At 38.6% G+C, this 20,142-nt stretch overlaps 1 protein-coding gene across 2 annotated transcripts in view; it reads left to right on the top strand.

The window, feature by feature from the left end:
- CORIN (corin, serine peptidase) overlaps positions 1 to 20,142 on the top strand; it is a 251,717-nt gene that overhangs the window by 195,807 nt on the left and 35,768 nt on the right. Inside the window, exons 17-19 of one of the 2 annotated variants that reach the window (XM_067735884.1) lie at positions 15,111 to 15,227; positions 17,806 to 17,855; positions 18,008 to 18,182. In XM_067735884.1, coding sequence (XP_067591985.1) covers positions 15,111 to 15,227; positions 17,806 to 17,855; positions 18,008 to 18,182 — 342 coding nt within the window. The remainder of the gene's footprint in view (positions 1 to 15,110; positions 15,228 to 17,805; positions 17,856 to 18,007; positions 18,183 to 20,142) is intronic. The other variant, XM_067735885.1, reaches the window with a different exon arrangement.

Raw genomic sequence — 20,142 nt, 5'->3', positions numbered from 1 at the left:
TACCAATGATGGATGTGAGATTTGGGGGAAATATAGGAATGATGGAAATAAAAGAAAAAGGATTTATAAAATTCTAGAATAAAAAATTGAGTAAATGTCACTTCCCAGGATTCCACAGAGCAAACTTGAGATAATTTTACAGTAATGAGCCATCCAATTATGGGAGAGCAACTGGTAGCCCATTTTTGCTATCCCAGTTTGAAGAATTACGTAAATACCAGCATCTTTAGCCCATTTTTCCCATGTAAAGTCCCACATCTTTGGAAAATTGAGTAACTGATGACATAATAAGGGAGTTTTAAACTTTGCCAGAGTGGAAAAATTATATTTGCCAAGATCAATTAAATTATACTTTATTTTCACCACTTCCTTATTGTGTTTAAATGAAAGGGGATATGACTGTGATCAGAGATAGATTAAAAGCTTTTTGAAGGAGCTTTGCTTTCCTCTCACCAGACACAAGGTTATTTCTTTTTCTTTTTTTTGCATCTCACTCTATTTCTTTTTACTTATTATATATTTTTAACATCTTTATTGGACTATAATTGCTTTACAATGGTGTGTTAGTTTCTGCTTTATAACAAAGTGGATCAGCTATACATATACATACGTCCCCATATCTCCTCCCTCTTGCGTCTCCCTCCCACCCTCCCTATCCCACCCCTCTAGGTGGTCACCAAGCACCAAGCTGATCTCCCTGTGCTATGTGGCTGCTTCCCACTAGCTATCTATTTTACATTTGGTAGTGTATATGTGTCCATGCCACTCTCTCACTTCGTCCCAGCTTACCCTTCCCCCTCCCTGTGTCCCCCTCCTCAAGTCCATTCTCTACGTCTGCATCTTTATTCCTGTCCTGCCCCTAGGTTCTTCAGAACCATTTTTTTTTTTTAGATTCCATATATATATGTTAGTATATGGTATTTGTTTTTCTCTTTCTGACTTACTTCAATCTGTATGACAGACTCTAGGTCCATCCACCTCACTACAAATAACTCAATTTCGTTTCTTTTTATGGCTGAGTAATATTCCATTGTATATATGTGCCACATCTTCTTTATCCATTCATCTGTCGATGGACACTTAGGTTGCTTCCATGTCCTGGCTATTGTAAATAGTGCTGCAATGAACATTGGGGTGCATGTGTCTTTTTGAATTACAGTTTTCTCTGGGTATATGCCCAGTAGTGGGATTGCTGGGTCGTATGGTAGTTCTATTTTTAGTTTTTTAAGGAACCTCCATACTGTTCTCCATAGTGGCTGTATCAATTTACATTCCCAACAAGGTTATTTCTTAATAAGAAAACTTGATTATGTAATGACAGATAACTTCACTGAGAGTTCTGAAGGAGCGTCGGAACTACAAAGATTTTATAACCAGAAAATTCTTTTGACAAAAGCCACCTTGTTCTGTTGAAAATGGAATGGATCATGTTTAAAATATTCTACTTTATATTTCTTCTACTTTTTTGAATATCGGACTTAAATTCTTTATTGTGGTAAAATGCACGACATAAAACTCACCATTTTAACCATTTTCAAGTGTACAATTCAGTGGCATTTAGTAGATTCATAATGTTGTGCGACCATCACCATTTTCTGATTTAGTTCACTAAGTATAATGTTTTCATGCATCCATGTATCAGTACTTTATTTCTGCTTATGGCTGAATAATATTCCATTGTGTGGATACACCATATTTTTAAATCTGTTCATCCATTGATGAATTCCTCCATTTTAGTGGTCTCTACCTTTGGCTCCTGTGTGCATATTGGATTTTGAAAAAAATCTCTTTGCTCCATTTCCTTAACATAGTGGAAAAATGTCATTGCAATATCTTAGGTATTTAAAATCTAAGATAGACGTTTAGATTTTTTAAAGATAACTTTATTTCATAGGAGGGCTAGGAAAATTTGAGAGAGCAGTATGGTTGGACAACCGTAACTGTTATTTGACTGAGTTAATGGGTAAGAAGTGATTCACCTTCAAAGTAAATGAGAACAAAAGGTAACCTTAGTGTTTTTGTATTTCTGGCTTGCCTGCACGTTTACTCTTCAGTTTACGTGGGTGGCTCGTGAATTGACAGAGATCTGGAGAACCAGGCTAGGGCAGGAACACAGAAAATGGGCAAGACGAGGCCAAATTCCTGCTGTGGCAATGGGATGCTTAGGAAGCTGCTGTCACCACTGTCCCTGGAGACCAGTTGCTGTGCTGCAGACTCACAGTTCTGCCGCTGGTGCTTCAAATTAACTCTAAGTAACCCTGCACCTTTGAGTCATTTCTTCCACATTCGAAGTCCCTAATAGGAGTGTCTCTTTGGCCATGGCTAGACATTGACCTACACTCCAGCTGCCAGAGGGAGGGGAGAGGCATGAGTTGTCCTCTTTTAGCTTCTGGAGTGGAGTGTCCACTCCATGGGCCTGCCTTGATACTGTCAAACATACTCTGCATCCAAAACTTGAAGTTTTAAAAACAACCCCAACTAATTCTATTCAGTATCTTCCTCCTTGTTTTTTTGAGCATCAGCTTGTGGGTCTTATACAGGAGTAGGCGCTGTGTGGAGGATGCACAGGTGAATAACATCATCAAAGAGCTTATCATGTGGTGGGGAAGACATACTATCTTGATACTGTAATATAAATACATTAAATCATTCAGTAAACATTTAAGAGAAAAGCACTGTCACATAGTATCCAAAACGAACATACCTTAACTCCAAATAGATCACTCAGCTACTTCAGGGGGTATATTTTGTAGCTAGTTTGTTTAAAATGCAGATCTACACCAAATTACATGTTTTTGCAGGGATTCTACTGAGATGCTTTCACGATAGAAGCAGTTGATTAAAAACACCTGCACTTAGAGTTTTTCAGACCTAAATCATGCTTTCCATGTCTAACAGCAGAAATGCTAGGCTATCAACTAAGTGCTTGTCCAAATGAGAGGATTCAGAGTTCTTTTCTGAATCTGAAAACATTTTACCCCCATCTGCAGGTATCTCTAGAGTTCACCCCAGCTGGAAATATGATGACTATTTGATTAGACAAGGGTATAAATCAAGCCCCTAAATTCTCATGACAGTATATTGACTTTGCTACCTGCGTGTCCAGTATCAGAAACATATGGGCATTTATTTAATCAACAGTACAAATCAGAATTTAGACTGCCCTCTAATACTTGCCAAATGTTCAGTTGAGACATCTGGTATCTGAGGAAGTTGGTCTAAGGGAATGTGATTCTCTGTGTCTCTTGGCCTCCTAAGCTTACCTCTATAAAAGTTAGATCATCTGGAAATAGGCTGTACTATTTTGGCAAAACTTCCTTTGTAGAGTTAGTTGCAATTGTATTTTATGCCCTAATCTTTTAGAGTTTGTCAACAGAAGAAACATCCTTCCAAAGAATGTTTCTGTGTCTTGGGCAAAACCGCAAAGATGGTATCTATTATATTACCTAATAGTCCCTGATACAAGGATTTACATTGTAATTTTTCCTAACATGTACTCCCAGGACAAAGTTTCTAACTTCACATTTCATTTGTCATGTAAGAACTATTTAATCCAGGACGGTTTCCTTATTGATTGACTTCCATGATGCTCGGAAACAGATTCAGTCCTCTGTAGTAGTCAGTCTAGCCCAGATTGCTGGTCCTGTACATGTAAACCATGGAAAGGAAGTTCAGAACCTTGTAGTTGTTTTATTAAAAATTAAGATATAATTCAGATACCATAAAATTCACTGTTTAAAAGTGTACAATTCAGTTGTTTTTAGTATGGTCACAAAATAGTTGTAATCATCATCACTGTCTAATTCCAGAACATTTTCATCACTCAAAAAAGAAACCCCATGCTCATTAGCAGTCACTCTCCATTCCTCCTTCCCTTCAGCCCTTAAAATGTACTAATTGACTTTCTGTCTCTATAGATTTGCCTATTGTGCACATTTCACATTATAGAATCATGCAAACTATTTTTTGTCTGACTTCTTTCACTTAGTAAAATGTTTTTAAGTTTCATCCATGTTGTACTATGTATCAGTACGCCATTCCTGTTTACGGCTGAATAATATTCTCTTGGGTAGATAGAGCCACATTTTGATTATCCATTCATCATTTGATGGCCATTTTGGTTGTTTCCACTTTTGAGCTCTTATGCATAATGCTGCTATGAACATTCATGTACAAGTTTTTGTGTGAACATATGTTTTCATTTCTCTTGGGTGTATACTTAAGACTAGAATTACTGGGTCAAGTGGTAACTCTATGTTTAACTTTTTGAATGACTGCCAAACTGTTTTCCAAAGAGGCCACACCACTTTATACTCTACCAGCAATGCATGAGAGTTCCAGTTTCTCCATCTCCTCACCAACACTTGTTCTTGTTCATATTTTTGATGGTCTGCATTCATTGTATTCAAAAATGATATTGTTCATTTTTTGATCTGGGTGACGAAGAGAGGGAATATAGAGAGAGAAGATAAGGAGATCAAGGACTGAGCCCTAACATTAAGGGGATCAGAGAAGAGAAGCAGCAAGCCAAAGGAGATGAAAAAGAACAACTAGTGCAGTAGGAGTAGGTGGTATCCTGAAAGACAATTGAAGAAAGCATATAAAGGAAGAAGTGAGGGTCAGTTCTATCAAATGCTGCTGAGAAGTAAAATGAGGACTGAAAATGACTATTGGTTTCAGCAACGTGCATGTCATTGATGTGAGCAGTTTCAGTAGAGTGAGGGGGCAAACACCTAAGAGATAGTAGGAAGAGAGAAAAGACAGTAAGTGTAGAACTCTTTGGGGAAATTTTGCCAAAAAGAGAAGCAAAGAAGGATGAGCAGTGACTGGTGAAGGAAATAGGGTTAGGAGATCTTTGGTCCCTCCATTTCCCTAAAAGCTCTCACTATCCCATGACTGAATTTCTAATAGAGCCCTACCGGCTGTAATACAAACATCATGTTCGATTGCTATAGACTGAGTGTTCATGTCCCCCCCAAATTCATATGTGAAATCCTAACCCCCAGTGTGAAGGTATTAAGCAGCGGGGCCTTTAAGAGGTGATTGGGACGTGAGAATGGAGCCCTCAAGAATGGGATTAGTAACTTATACAAGAGACTGCACAGTTTCCTCTCACCTTTCATCATGTGATGACATAGCAAGAAGATGGCTGTCTGTGACTGAGGAAATGGGCCTTCACCAGACACCAAATCTACTATTACCTTGACCTTGGACTTCCAGCCTCTGGAACTATGGGAGATAAATCCCGGTTGTTTATAAGCCACCCAGTCTATGGCAATTTGTTATAGAGGCCTGAAAGGACTAAGGCAGAAATAAATCATTTTCTGTCAAAGGTCTTTTTTCATTTGACATTTTTTTTAACCAAATAAGTTTCCCAACTGGCAGACGTGCCGTAAACTAGCTCGTCTTTCTTCAACTTCATATCCTTGTACGTGCTCCTCTGCTCTTTCTGTACTGTCTGGTCTTTTATCTGTGCTCTGTAGACACATTCCTTCCTGCTTCTGCCTCTGTGTCCATAGATGCATTGTTTTTACATTCCCTATCCAAATTCTTCAGGGCCTCGCTCAAGGCTCATGACTTCTGCGAAGACTTTCTCATCTCCTTGACCTCTTTTGCCCCTGAATTTCCTGTGGTACTTAAAAATCAGTACTACACGATATCCCTCTTAATTCTACAGCTGTATATCATTTGTATATATTTTTTGATTCTTCATTTATTTCCCAGAATAGGTTACAGAGACTAATAATGGCCAACCTTGGGCTTCCCTGGTGGCGCAGTGGTTGAGAGTCCGCCTGCCGATGCAGGGGACGCGGGTTTGTGCCCCATTCCGGGAAGATCCCACATGCCGCGGAGCAGCTGGGCCCGTGAGCCGTGCCGCTGAGCCTGCGCGTCCGGAGCCTGTGCTCCGCAACGGGAGAGGCCACAACAGTGAGAGGCCCGCGTACTGCAAAAAAATAATAATAATAAAAAAAATAATAATGGCCAACCTTAATTACATGCCAGGCTGTTCTGAGTACTTGATAAGTATTATCTCAGTTTATCCACATTGTAATCCTATAAGACAAGTAGTATTGTTATTTCTATTTTATGTACGAGGAAACTGAGGATTAGAGAGGCCAAGGAACTTTGCTACTTGCAGAAAAATACAGAGCTAGGATGTAAGTCCAAGCAAGTGGAAGAGATCTCTTGGGTACTAGGAGTAGATTCCCTATGGCACCCAGTTCTTCAGTAAAAATGCCATGACTGATGTGGCCAACCAGCTTCTTAAACATAAACCCCATTTAGTATTGCTTTATGTAGGTGTTTTGTGGTAGATCTTAACATCACCTTGTGATCTTATTGTAGGATTTTTAAGTGGATAGCAGTGAGGAGGTGGTGGTGGTGGAAATTCATCATGCACGACCAGGATCTAAGTGTTTTTCACTTTTTTTTTTTTTTTTTGCGGTACGCGGGCCTCTCACTTGTGGCCTCTCCCGTTGCACAGCACAGGCTCCGGACGTGCAGGCTCAGTGGCCATGGCTCACGGGCCCAGCCGCTCTGCAGCCTGTGGGATCTTCCCGGACCGGGGCACAAACCCGTGTCCCCTGCATCGGCAGGCAGACTCTCAAGCACTGTGCCACCAGGGAAGCCCTGTTTTTCACTTTTTGAAAAGACATATAGTAATAAGTACATGCTTGTCTTATTCTAAGTAGACGTCAGCTGAGGCAAATCCACGAAGTGTTGTTTTCTTTCACATGCAGCTTCGTAGCTTCTCTGGCAGACATGTGGTTTGGGCATGAGAAATTAATTTCTTAACACATTCCCAAGAAGCTGCTAGTTAAATGAGTGCCTGGATGAGAAGAAAATCATAAAGTCCAATGTGTGAGTGTAGAATTCTCTGGTACATGCTGTTCGGAGGTAAGGAAGAAGAAGAATTTTCCTGAAAAAGTGCTACATCCTAAAGGAAGAGGAAATATTTTTTAAGGTCTTCCATGAGACCACTAGGTATGAGGCTTTCATAAGCAAGAGGAAGGTGAGTCTACCAGTTGTCCTAAGAGCATTTCCACATGATCACTATCAGCAAGCTCTGCGAAGAATTTGGATTATTTGTTAGCAAACTGAATCTCAAACTGTGTCAGTTGGGTTAATGAATAACTTACGAAAGTAAATGGAAACTTCTCAGTGGTGTAGGGAAATTCACCATTATTAACTGGAATAAAACTATGCTAGATCCTGGATTAAGCACATTTTTTTTACTCTCTTCCATTCCATTTTGTGATAAAAATGTTCACCATTAAAAAATAGGTTCACATCAGGATTTATAAAATCAAAGATGGTTGCCATGAGTTCTCCAGAATTGTCAAAACACACCTTTCCACCAAAAATATCAGGGCTAATTGTGAGCAAGAAGGTCTTGGAATGGGGAAGAATCAATCTCTGTAAAGTCTTTGGGGGCATCAGATTCTCTGGTCAGCATAGTGCATTGCCATTGGCAGGAATATGAATGGGTCCTAGGTAAGTAAGAGCATGATTTACAACTTGAGAATCCACCAGAAATTAAGCAGAAAGACCTGTGTTATTTCTGTTAGAAGTCCTTATATGGCAGCATCCCCCTTTTGGAACTACACCAGAGACTCCTGGTGATGACTTAGCTTCTTCATGTTTTCTTTGAAACCTGCTGCAATTTGGCTTGCTTTTTACCCCCAAGACAGGACTGATAGTAATGATATTATCTAAATGCCAACTCCACTGGTCTTTTCATTTTATTTTTACAGTTTGGAATCAAAATCCAATTCCTTACTCTGGCTTACAAAGCATAATCCGGCCCCTGCCTCACTCTCTGACCCCATCTCCTAGCACTCTCCACTTGTCCGCTAAATGTTACACACGTTGACCTTATTGCTGATATTCCAGTGCTGCAAACTCATTCGCATCTCGGGAGCTTTGGCTTCACAGTTCCTCTTGTTTGGAAGGCTGATCTCTAGACCTTAACAGAATCACCTCCATCTCATCATTCGTGTCTCTAAGCTTGTATATCAACTATTTACAAAGGTCTTCCTTGACAACCCTAGTTGGAGCAGCTTCCACACTCACCAAGGTACTCTCTATTTGCTTACTCTGTCTTCTTCAAAGCATTTATTGGTATCAGAAATTATTTTTTCACATGTTTGGAATTTGTTCCTCTCACTGAAACTCCTTTAGGGAGGGACTCCATCTGATATAACACCAGTGTGTTGTCTCCATTTCCATTCCAGCTTATTAACCTTATTAATCATCAGTTTTAACCCTTGTCCATCTGACTGTGTCATTTGTTTAAATTCTGCCAGGGTGATATTCCTTTGGCAATGAGTAAACTGAGTTCACTGAACACTCACTGATTAACCCATTGTGTCATTCATGAACATAAGTCTAATATCTACCCAATCTTGTACTCTTCCTACATCTTCCAGAAGCTAACAAAAGAACATGTAGATCTTGACCCTGAGGCATAGTAATCTTTTGAACTAAAAAATTTCAAGTAAAGTCACTTGTAGCAGACATTTATTGTGTTGCCTCTCTGCCTCCCTCCTTTTCCTTTGGGACCTGCATCCCTTCATTTTGGGACTTGCTTCACTTCCCATTCTATCCTTGGGATCCCAAAGGGGGATGCCATCTTTGTACATGACCCACTTTTCTTGGCCTCAGTGATTGGTAGAGGGGTACGTAATACCTCACCCAAGCTGGACTAATCAAAGGACCTCACTCCTGGGCTACAGTGACTGGTTTTGTGATACTTAAAGTTTTTCAATAAGATTTGTTTTAAGTGGACTGGGGAGAGAAGACGTCTTTCCTTTTTGGTCACAAAGATGAAGGATTTGAGTTTAGAGCTGCAGACAGCCTGTCCCCTAGCTTGTGGAAAAGTCACTTGGAGGTCATTAAAGCCACCCTCCCACCTCGTCCTCCTCCCTCCCACTGAAGGAAGTGGAGATGAGAGATGGAGAGTCATGAAGGTGCTTGGTCCCCAGGCACCAGCCATCCTGAAGACCATCCACATCCCTTTAGTGATTGATTACATTTCTACTTTTTGATATTCAGATATTCGGGCACTATTTTAGGTACTAAAATGCTGATTTTTGTTGTTGTTGGTGGTGTAATACTGTTAACTGAATATTTTTTAAAGCCCTGAAGTTTGAATTATTTTATTTTGTAATGTACCCAGACAGTCATATTCTGCCTTAAAAGTTTGAATTGAATAAAGATGCACTTTCTCTATGCCTATAATATCAAGATGAGGAAGAAAAGAGCAATTGACGAAGCAAAGCTTCTATTAGAAAACTAAATTCTACCTTGGTTCCAAGACTTTCTGAACTAGTGGAATAAAAAATGGCATATTGTCATTGAAACTGCTAATCTTTAGTTTTACACTGATGAACTAAAAGAAGGTAAAGACAAACAGGAAACATTTTCTAAACAACTAAATAAGTTTCTTTCAAGACAATGTTGTCTCTGTCTCTTAAAAATTAAAAAAAAACATGTCCCCAAAGTTTTCCTCCAAGTTATCAAAAAAGAAAAGGGATCTTTTTTTGAAGATAAAATAGCCAGAAGGAAATACTTGGACTACTGTAGATTCTGAAAGAGGTATATACTTACTGCTCAAAAATATACTTACAACCTAACACCATTTATTGAGTTTGTTTTACAATATAAGATTGAAATCTTGTAAATGATCAAATGACATTTTAATTTTATGATTGATTAATTTTTTTATATCTTTAATGAAATGTTTATTTTAAATAGTGCTTTACTAGTTTTATTTTCTAATTTATATGAGAATGAGAATATATATTTAATAGCTATAGTTTTCAATTTATTGTATGTTAGAAATGGATTATGTCATTGATTTTTTTATGAAATATGAATAGTCTATAATTTAATTTTATAATCTATAGCTTCTCTTTTCTTTGAGATAGTTTTTGTCACTTGTACCTGTAAATCATGGCCTAATACAGTTATTATACTCTACCTTTGAGGTAGATAAATGGATAAAATTATATATTTTCAGTTAAGATACAATAAAAAATATTTTTAAATACTTATTTTACTGGAAAAATAAGCTCAGACTTTATGCTTTTCTTTGAAACATTTCTATTGACGGGAGTTTTGCTGTATAAAGTGTAAGCTGAGCTATCTAACCAGACGAACGATTCTATGGTCACGTTCACTTGTGTTTGTTTGCAACCTATGATGCCTTTCTGTCAATATTTCTAGGTCTTCCTTCTACCTGGCAAAATCATTTAACTAGCTTTTAATATTAACATGTCTAAACTATAGGAACCAAACAGAGACAATAACATGACAGGGTTTAAGATAAGATTTTTGAAATCAGATACGAAATGTTTAACAGAAAGGTTCCAGGTTCTGAGGAGGATATTTAGAATTGCAAATAATTTATCCACTACACAAGGCATTTGTATTTCAAGACTAACCATCAATACTGAGGTTGAGGACTCATGACTTTCCCGAGCAATAGATGTCATAGAATAAGACCTGGTCCTTCCACTGGAATGTGTGGCATGTCTAGGTAAGTCCTGCACTACTGTCTTGCTGACAAAAGTAAAGAAGCCCTTTGCTTTGTGGGATTTGTGCTGCCTTTCATTTTTTAGGTAAGCAGCCCCTACGTAATTATAATACAAGCATGGAATGCCTTGTTACTCAACACCAAGTGACCTGAGAGTGAGATAAGAATAAGCCAAGTTGTCTAGAGATCTGATTGTTCACCTAAGCCTTAAAATATAGACTTCCTTTCAAAATATCAGGATGTTTCAGAATTCTAGATATGTTCTCTCATTTCAGTGGGTATGGGGGAATTATACATTTTTTATATGTGTCTTACGGCCACACATTTCAGGAAGCAGATTGGAGCGAAATTCTCTTGCTTCTTTGTGCAGTACTGCTTTTAGACCCAGAGCAGAGGGGCCTTGCCCTGGACCCCAGAACTCAACCAGCGGTGACTTTGCCCCGAGGGGACTTCAGGAAATGTCTGAAGACCTTTTTGATTGTCAGTCCAGGAGTGGTGTGGTGATACTAGTATTTTGTGTGTGGGAGCCAGGGGTGATGCTGAACATCCTACAGTGCCCAGGACAGCCCCGCATAGCAAATAATTATCTGGCATAAAATGTCAGTAGTGCCAAAGGTGAGAAACCCTGACTTAGAGGGACCACTCTGGTCTTTCTTCTTAGCTGTGCCTCACCTCACGGGGCAAAGAGTCTGCCCACCAGAGGTATGCCCACCTGGAGCCCGGTGAACTGTTTTCAAAGTGTGGTCCCAGACCACAGCATCTGTATCACCTGGCATCTTGTTAGATAGGCAAACTGGGGGCCCCATCTCAGACTTATCAAACCTCGAAATCTGGGCATGGGGCCAACAATCTTTGTTGTAACTGGTCCTCCAGTTGATTCTAATGAATGCTAAAGTTTGAAAACCACTGTTCCAAGGAGTCCAAGAATTCTATATTTGAACCTAAAAGATATGTTGATCAAGATGGGAAGATAGAATATGTTTTCTTTAACAGCTTGTTAACTTGATTTATAATATCTAAATATGTAGACATATAGTATATGGGCCTCCATTTATACTCTCGCTCTGGGCTCCTCAAATGTTTGGGATTGGGTCTATGTCTTAGTTTTCTCGCACTGTCAAAAGAGGGCACTGGAGTAGATTGTTGCTTAAATTTCCTTCTCTGTATATGATTTCATAGCTGCTCTAGAAGCCTTTGGGTCTGACTGCATTCCCTGCTCAGACTCCCTTAGGATACAGTGACGTTGATACTTCATCACTAGCAAGATGCTTTTTTGCTCTTTTGCTCTCTACCCAACAAGATTGGTCTCTTGATATAATATGGAAAAAGATAAGTCAAATGCATCACCAACTGTTAAACAAAATTTGAGCAGTTAAGTTCCAGATATGTTTTAATAGCATGACTTACATTATGTACGTAGTTACAAAAATTAAAAAGTATAGACAAACCTACTCTTGATAAGTTTGTAAATTGACATTACTCTTTGAAGGGGAAATTCATAAAAAATTTACATTTTGATTCAATAATTTTATTTCTAGGAATTTATCCTCAAGTCACATGTGTGCATGTAAGCAAAGGTGAATGGTCGAGAGTATTAACAGCTGCTTTTTTGTTATAGCCAGAAATTGGAAACAGCCTCAATAGTGGATTGGTAAAGTAAATGTACATCCATAAAATGGAACACTTTGCAGCTATGGAAAGAACACGGTGTGTGCCCTTAATTGAGGAGGGCTGCATAGTGTTCATAGTGTTAGAAGTGGTGCTCTGATGTCAGACCAAAGGGACTCAATACCAGAGCTGTGTGACCTCGGGAAAATTACTTATTCTCGCGTTGCCTCAATTTTTTCATCTCCAAAATGGGGAATAATAATAAAGCATACTTCACAAAGTTGTTGAGAGGATTAAATAATATAAAACAAATTACTAATCTCTTAGTGCTTGCCCTACAGAAAACAGTTATTAGTTAATAATAATAATAATATCATTGTTATTATTATTATCTAGCTATTATTATGCAAAAACTTCCAAGATAAATCATTAAACGAAAGCATCATCAACACCACCCAGAACAACGTGTATAGACTAAAAAAAGAGGGGTGTATGTACAAGGACTACAGAAAAAGCTTGGCAGGAATACTCAAATGCTATTTACAGTGATGGTTTTTATACATCTTGGATGGGAAGGACATTTTTTCATTTATAATGTTTGGGTTTTTTCCATGTATAAGTATTACTTTCATGATTTTAAAAATTATTTAAAGAAAAAAATAAAAGTTGAAACCACACAGATGCTCAGATTCTGTATAATGGCAGAAGCCGACATATGGATTCGCTGATATTTTTTTAATGGGCCATAAGATGACATTTCTAGGGCTGAAAGATTTATTTTTGTGCATGAGAAGCATGCTAGGGTTTAAGAATTTCATGGGAAACTAACTTTTGTAATGATTCTCCCTTCTTGTTGATGATGAATTTCTTAGATTTTCCGCTTGGTGTAACTGAGAGATTCAGGCTAAATTGCCTTTCTTGTTGGAGGTTAATGAATGAAATGCAAAAACATCCCTTGAGGTGACTGAAGGGACCTCGGGAGTTGAAAGACTGAAGCGTCCTTTGCAATGATTTTCCTATCTAGCATCAGTGCAAATCCTGTGCTGACTTGTCCCCGTGCAAGTCCCTGTTGCCCTGTAAATATCTGCCTAAAGAATGATTTCATTAAATAACAAATCTGAAGCTGATCTTCCTTTGGCTTTTTGCGAGTAAAGTGCCTGGATTTAGGAGGCCACAGATTGTTCTGCTGCAGAAAGGAATTCTCAGGATGCAGGTGTCAAGAGAAACACCATGAGTGGTGTGTGTGGCCTCTGATTTTTGTATTTTCCATCCCACTGTGCCTCTGCATACAGCACTTCTGGGATTAAAGCCAGAGCCTCATTTTGGTGAAGGAAAGAATTCTCATTTTGCAGTAGGTTTTGTGACATCTTCAAATACAAAACAGTTCATTCAAGTATCTAAATAAATTAAGCTTGTGCGATGCTTCTTAAAGCATGGGCAGGGTTTATGCCATTTGTTTTTAAATCAAATGATTAGAATTCATCCATGATTAAGGACTCTCTTTTGTTTTTAATCTTTGGTTCTTATTCTATCCTCAAGTCTTCTCTTTAGAGGGTTTTATTCTTTTTAAAATAACTGGATTTGGGGAGGTTTTTGTTTCTTTTGTTTTCTATTCTGTAATGACAGTAGTTTTAAAATAATCGATGACCAGGGGAAGTGATAATTTTTCTTTCAATGCCACTGAATCTAACTTTTCTTCCCTTCCTGTGCCCCCCCTTTTTACAAAAAAATTGGCATTCCATTATCAAAAAAAGAAAGTCACTAAGCTCACAGACTTGATGCTACTACAACTTCAAGATTTCCAGGTTCATTTGAATCCTTAGCACTGCTTGCCATTCTTTTGAAGTTATCTTTGATGTGTTTCTCCAAATACTTCCACCAGGGAACAATTTCATATACACATCACTTTCCTAACCATCATGCACCCCTGCCACCACCACCCCACCTTCACTCGAGGAGCCCGCCTCGTACTTGAAAAGAAAAGATTATCGGATTGTCTGATTTGAATTCTCTTGATGAATTCTCTTGAATTCTCTCCCCATCTCCAAATCCAACTAAGTACCTGCTTCCTTCTCTCCTACTTCCAGATTCAGAAGGAGCCCTCGTTCCTCCTATCTAAAATGAATTCCTCTACCTCTGCTACCCTTAATAGCATCAGGTGATAAAAATCCAAAAGATTTTCTTCAAATATGGATTGCCTAAGTAAACCAGTTATTTCATGAGGAATAGGATATTTTACACAAAAACGCAAACACTTTTGAAACCTAAGGTTTTAAATCTTGGGTACATCTTGGGTACAAGCATATTTATTTGATGATTGAATGAGACATTGATAGGAAAGTACTGGTAGAGTTTGAGTGAGAATATGGGTAAACAGCAAAATGATGTTGTCTAACTCCTGTCTCTACTTTCTAGAGACCTTCCTAATTTTTAGTGCATAAAGATTCTGCAGTATGTTGAAAAAATTCCGCTTGCAGTTTTATACTGTCTGAACAGACACTACATGGCCATTGATTCTCTTTACTTATTATTTATTTTAAGGTATCGCTTTATTGCAGGAATACATTGGGCAAAAAAAGTGAAGGAAAAAATACTCCAGGCAGATAAATTTTATTTTACTTTTGATCCCTGCCTAAAGTTGCTCTTGTTTTTTAGGTATTGGAACTTCTACATCGTATATGTTAGAACTCCGACACCTCACAAAGTTCAAATACATGTCAGCAGAGAGAATGACTAAAGTAGCTGTAACAGTGTGGACGTTTGTTGCTTCAGGATACTTTTAGTAACTTCCCCTCTTGCTGATCACATTACATGCCAAACTTCTTCCAATACTAATCCCCCTCTTGAAATATTGGCTGATAATTTAATGCTTCTTTTTATAAGAGAATAAGTGCTAAATAATGATATCGCCTGGTCAAAGGTCATTGTACTTTGAATATTTATCTGGTATTTGCCCTTCTATCAGAGAACCATCTGTGACCAAGGTGATACAGGAACAGGAGCGAGACCAGCAGTGGCTGACATTGCACTCCGACTGGGAAAGCCTTAATGGGACCACTTTGCATGAACTACTGGTAAAAGGGTAAGACACCCATCACTAGAGCTGTGTAGAGTGGATTATGGAGCAAACATCCATCATCAGGGCCCTTCTTCTGTTTCTAATTTAAGATAATCCACATTTGTCACATCAAAAAAGAGCTTCCATAGAATAGCTATGGGCCTTTATATTTCGACATCATTTGGCTTTTTTTCTTCTTTGTAGACATAGATCTTTTTCTCTTGGCTAATTACATTTTTCTTTAATGATGATTGCAGAAACTATCGTGGTTAAGGAGGAGGAGCTTGGGTTCTAATCTTGGAGTTTTTTTCACATCCTATTAAAAATAAATTCTTAATATCTACACTTTCTATAGATGTTACATGGGACTAGTTAACAGAAGAAATTGAAATAATGGCAACTGATAAAACTTGGAGAGCCTGAGGAAAAAACAGACACAAAATAAAATTATAATCAAGTAACCTTGAAAATACACTTCTGAAAAATTTCCCCTAAAAAATCATGGCAACATTGCCTCCCTCATCTTGGGTAGGGGTGCAGGAGAAAGGTAAATTGAGGGAATTAACACTCATTTAGTGCTTGTTACATTATAGGGACATAGCTATAGAGTATTTAAATAACTTGCTCAAAATTCACAGCTCACAGATGATAAGTGATAGTCTCTGAACTCAAATCAAGTTTATCTGACTCCAAAGCTTTTAACAAATGTTAGAGAAATCAGTACATAAGAATTCTAAAGAGTAAAACTAAAGGTGGGCCATTTCTCTTCAGAATGTCTTGACATTTTCCCCATAGACCAAACTTGCAACCAAATTTCTGAATAGTTGTCAACTGAAGCACTTCCTCCAATGACCTGAGTCTTTCAACAGTGATTTGTTTCCCCAAACTGGGACTGCCAGAAAATCCCTTTCAGGTCAGATAGATAGATAGATAGATAGATAAACTCATTCTAAGTTGGGAGTTGGGGGACCTGTTCTAGTCCTGGCTTGCTAAGTAGATGTGTGATCCTATAAACCACAATTTCCTTTAAAATAAGAGTTGAGACACATAGTCTTTGGTCTTTTCCTATTCCTAAAAGCTATGACTTTAAGATCTAACAAATAACAACTAATTATTTGTATCTCTTCTATGCTGGGTTCATTGTTAAGCTCTGCAGGGATGTAGAAGTGGATGTAGAAGTGGTCTCAGGAAACATACATTGTAGAGCTGGACAGAGAGACTCTAAGCTAGTAATAAACAAAATGAATTTCAGATATTTGGAAGTGTTACAAACAAACTAAGGATAACGAAATAGAAAGTGAGGAGGAGATACGACTTCAGGTTGTGAGAAGGCAAAACACAAATGTGCTTTTTCTGTATTATATAATTTATTGTATACACATACCCCCATGCAAATTTAGCAAGAAATGAAAATACAGTAGATCTTCAAAAAGGAATGTGGAAATGACATAGGGTTGTTTTTCTTTCTTCTGACATATCTAGGATTCTAAGCGTGTCATAGTATTTTTGACAGTCCCAACATGGTTTTTTTTTCTTTTAAATTTGCATTGTGAATAAATGCTTGGAAGAGACTTTGTGGTTAAAACTTAGTGTACCCTCAGCTGAATTCTCTTGTGCAGCCACATTGATAGATGCTTAAACCATGTTCTTGCCTTCAAAGCTAAACTCTAATTTTTAGAAAGTTCTTCCTTTCCTGAATGCACTCTTTCTATAAGTTCTCCCTACTGATTCTGATCCTGCCATCTAGAGTTACATGGGATGAATTTAATCCCCTTCTTCCTGTCAGCTAATCATAGATACACAGTTTAACATTGAAAGTCTCAGTAACATAGAAAACAAATATATGGTTACCAAAGGGGAAACGGATGGAGGGAGGGACAAATTAGGAGTATGGGATTAACAGATACAGGCTAGTATACATAAAACAGATAAGCAATAAAGATTTACTGTATAGTATGGGAAATTATATTCAATATCTTATAATAACCTATAATGGAATATAATCAGAAAAAAACTGAATCACTATGTGTATACCTGAAACTAACACAATATTGTAAATCAACTATATTTCAACTTAAAAAAAAAGATAATAAAAAAAGTCTCAAGATTCTTTTCTAGTCTAAATATTCAGTTCCTTTCTCTGTTCTCTAACTTTCTGAAGCAATATTTTTTTTCTCTCAAGCTATTTCTCAGCTTCTTTTGGCCATACATGTCCTCTCCATAAGCATAAAACTCTGATATGCTCCCTCCTCACCATACATTCTGGGAAGCAGACTAATGCCTTTCCTTTTCCTCTCCCTCCTTTGAAAATCATTGAGTCAGTATTATGGGTGGTGCCACCAGCCAAGATGATGTGGGAACCTTTGCTAACAATAGTTTCTCTTCCCACAAATGTGAAAGTGTATAATGATGATATTAAATACACTTAAAAAAAGTACATCCTTCATATACCTCCACCTCTAAGGTGATATCTGACCACAGCCCTGCCTTGAGAATTCCTGACTTAAGTATAAGCTATTTCTTGCCTTTCACTGGTAAAGTGTTTGAAGTGAACGATAAATATGTAACTGAATATTATGCCATTTTATGTTTCCAAATCTAGGCAGTCCTGTCACAGCAGAAGTAAGATTTCTCTTCTATGTACTAAACAAGGTGAGCGAATTAGCGGTGTAACAATGGGATATGAACTTAATTTAACTGGATTGGCTCAAGGGAAAAAATGATCACTTGTACGTGACAGCAAAGATGCAAGCATCTAGCTGGTTTTGGTAGTGAGTCACATACTGTTTCCTGCTCCTTGGTAGACTGTGGGCGCCGCCCTGCTGCCCGAATGAACAAGAGGATCCTTGGGGGTCGGACGAGTCGCCCAGGAAGGTGGCCCTGGCAGTGTTCCCTGCAGAGTGAACCCAGTGGTCACATTTGTGGCTGTGTCCTCATTGCCAAGAAGTGGGTTCTGACAGTCGCCCACTGCTTCGAGGGGTAAGCTGCACCTTTTCTTTTACTTTGCCTGATCATTTTGTCACTTGGGTATTTTTTTTTTAACCTCTTTATTGGAGTATAATTGCTCTACAATGGTGTGTTAGTTTCTGCTTTATAACAAAGTGAATCAGTTATACATATACATATGTTCCCATATCTCTTCCCTCTTGCGTCTCCCTCCCTCCCACCCTCCCTATCCCACCCCTCTAGGTGGTCACAAACCAACTAGCTGATCTCCCTGTGCTATGCGGCTGCTTCCCACTAGCTATCTACCTTACGTTTGGTAGTGTATATATGTCCATGCCTCTCTCTCACTTTGTCACAACTTACCCTTTGCCCTCCCCGTATCCTCAGGTCCATTCTCTAGTAGGTCTGTGTCTTTATTCCTGACTTGTCCCTAGGTTCTTCATGAACTTTTTTTTTTTCCTTAGTTTCCATATATATGTGTTGGCATACGGTATTTGTTTTTCTCTTTCTGACTTACTTCACTCTGTATGACAGACTCTAGGTCCATCCACCTCACTACAAATAGCTCAATTTCGTTTCTTTTTATGGCTGAGTAATATTCCATTGTATATATGTGCCACATCTTCTTTATCCATTCATCTGTCGATAGACACTAGGTTGCTTCCATCTCCGGGCTATTGTAAATAGAGCTGCAATGAACATTGTGGTACATGACTCTTTTGGAATTATGGTTTTCTCAGCGTATGTGCCCATATGCCATTCTGTAACTCAGTGCAAAATCCACAGTTGATCTCCTTCCCAGGTCCTTACCTGCTTAGATTTTTCTACCCTTGGTGTTATCATCCTATATAGGTGCTGCTCATTTATTGGCAACAGATGTATATTGCTTATGATTTATGTCCTAAGGAGGGAGGAAGAGGAAGAAGTTTAGAAGATTGACTCTCTAGCCAGCTTTAGTCTCTTTTCTAGCCCTCTTAAATACATCAAATGCATATGAAGTTAAACAGAGCTGAGTTACATAGATACTACAGTGAGGTTAGGATGCTGGAGGAATTGGTGAGGAGTTTGGGAAGTAGAGTGAAAAGTATAATATGTGTGTTAGTCAGGGCTGTCCAGAGAAACAGACCAATGAGAGAGAGAGAAAGAGTTTTCCAGGAATTGGCAAACGTTCCTGGAGGCTTGGTGAGTCTAAAGTCTGATGGGGTGGCAGGCAGGCTGGAGACTCAGGGAAGAGCTGCAGTTCAAGTCCAAAGGCAGCATGCTGGCAGAACTCCTTCTTGCTCTGGGGAGATCAGTCTTTGCTCTATGAAAGTCTACAACTGATTGGGTAAGGCCCACCCACATTATGGAGGGTAACCTGCTTTACTAATAGTCTACCATTTTGAATGCTAATCTCTTCCCAAAAAACACCTTCACAGAAACATCCAGAAAAATGTTTGGCCAAATATTGGGGCACCATGGTCCAGCCACTTGGCACATAAAATTAATCATCGCAAAATACCTAAAGGGAGCAGAAAAATAAGGCCAAGGGGAAACCTACCCCAAGTTGACAAACATCACTGCAGAAGGTCCTCATCTATTTCGACTGTTGTTGTATAATTTAGGAGCAAAAAAAAAAAAAAAGACTCCTAACCAAACAATAACAAAATAACAACAACAAACAACAACCATTTTTCATGCCCATGGAAGATTCTGGAGATTAGACATCTAGACAGGAAATAGCTTGTGGTTTGTCTCTGCTCAGCAACGTCTGGGGACTCTGCTGGAAGGTACTAAGGTTCTAGGGGCTGGCACTACCTGAAGGCTGGCAGTGAATGCTGCCTGTTGGCAGGGGCATTTGTTTCTCTCCAAGTGAGACTCACAGCTTGGTAGCTAGCATCCCCCAAAGTGAGAGTCCCAAAAAGGGAGCCAGGAGGAAGCCTTTTTGGATCCAGCCTCCAGAGACGCACAACATTACTTACACTATGGAGTTGGTCAGAGCTGTCACAGCCCC

Source organism: Pseudorca crassidens, chromosome 4 (genome assembly GCF_039906515.1).
Source record: "Pseudorca crassidens isolate mPseCra1 chromosome 4, mPseCra1.hap1, whole genome shotgun sequence".
Taxonomy (NCBI): domain Eukaryota; kingdom Metazoa; phylum Chordata; class Mammalia; order Artiodactyla; family Delphinidae; genus Pseudorca; species Pseudorca crassidens.
This window is presented reverse-complemented; position numbering and strand designations above follow the sequence as displayed.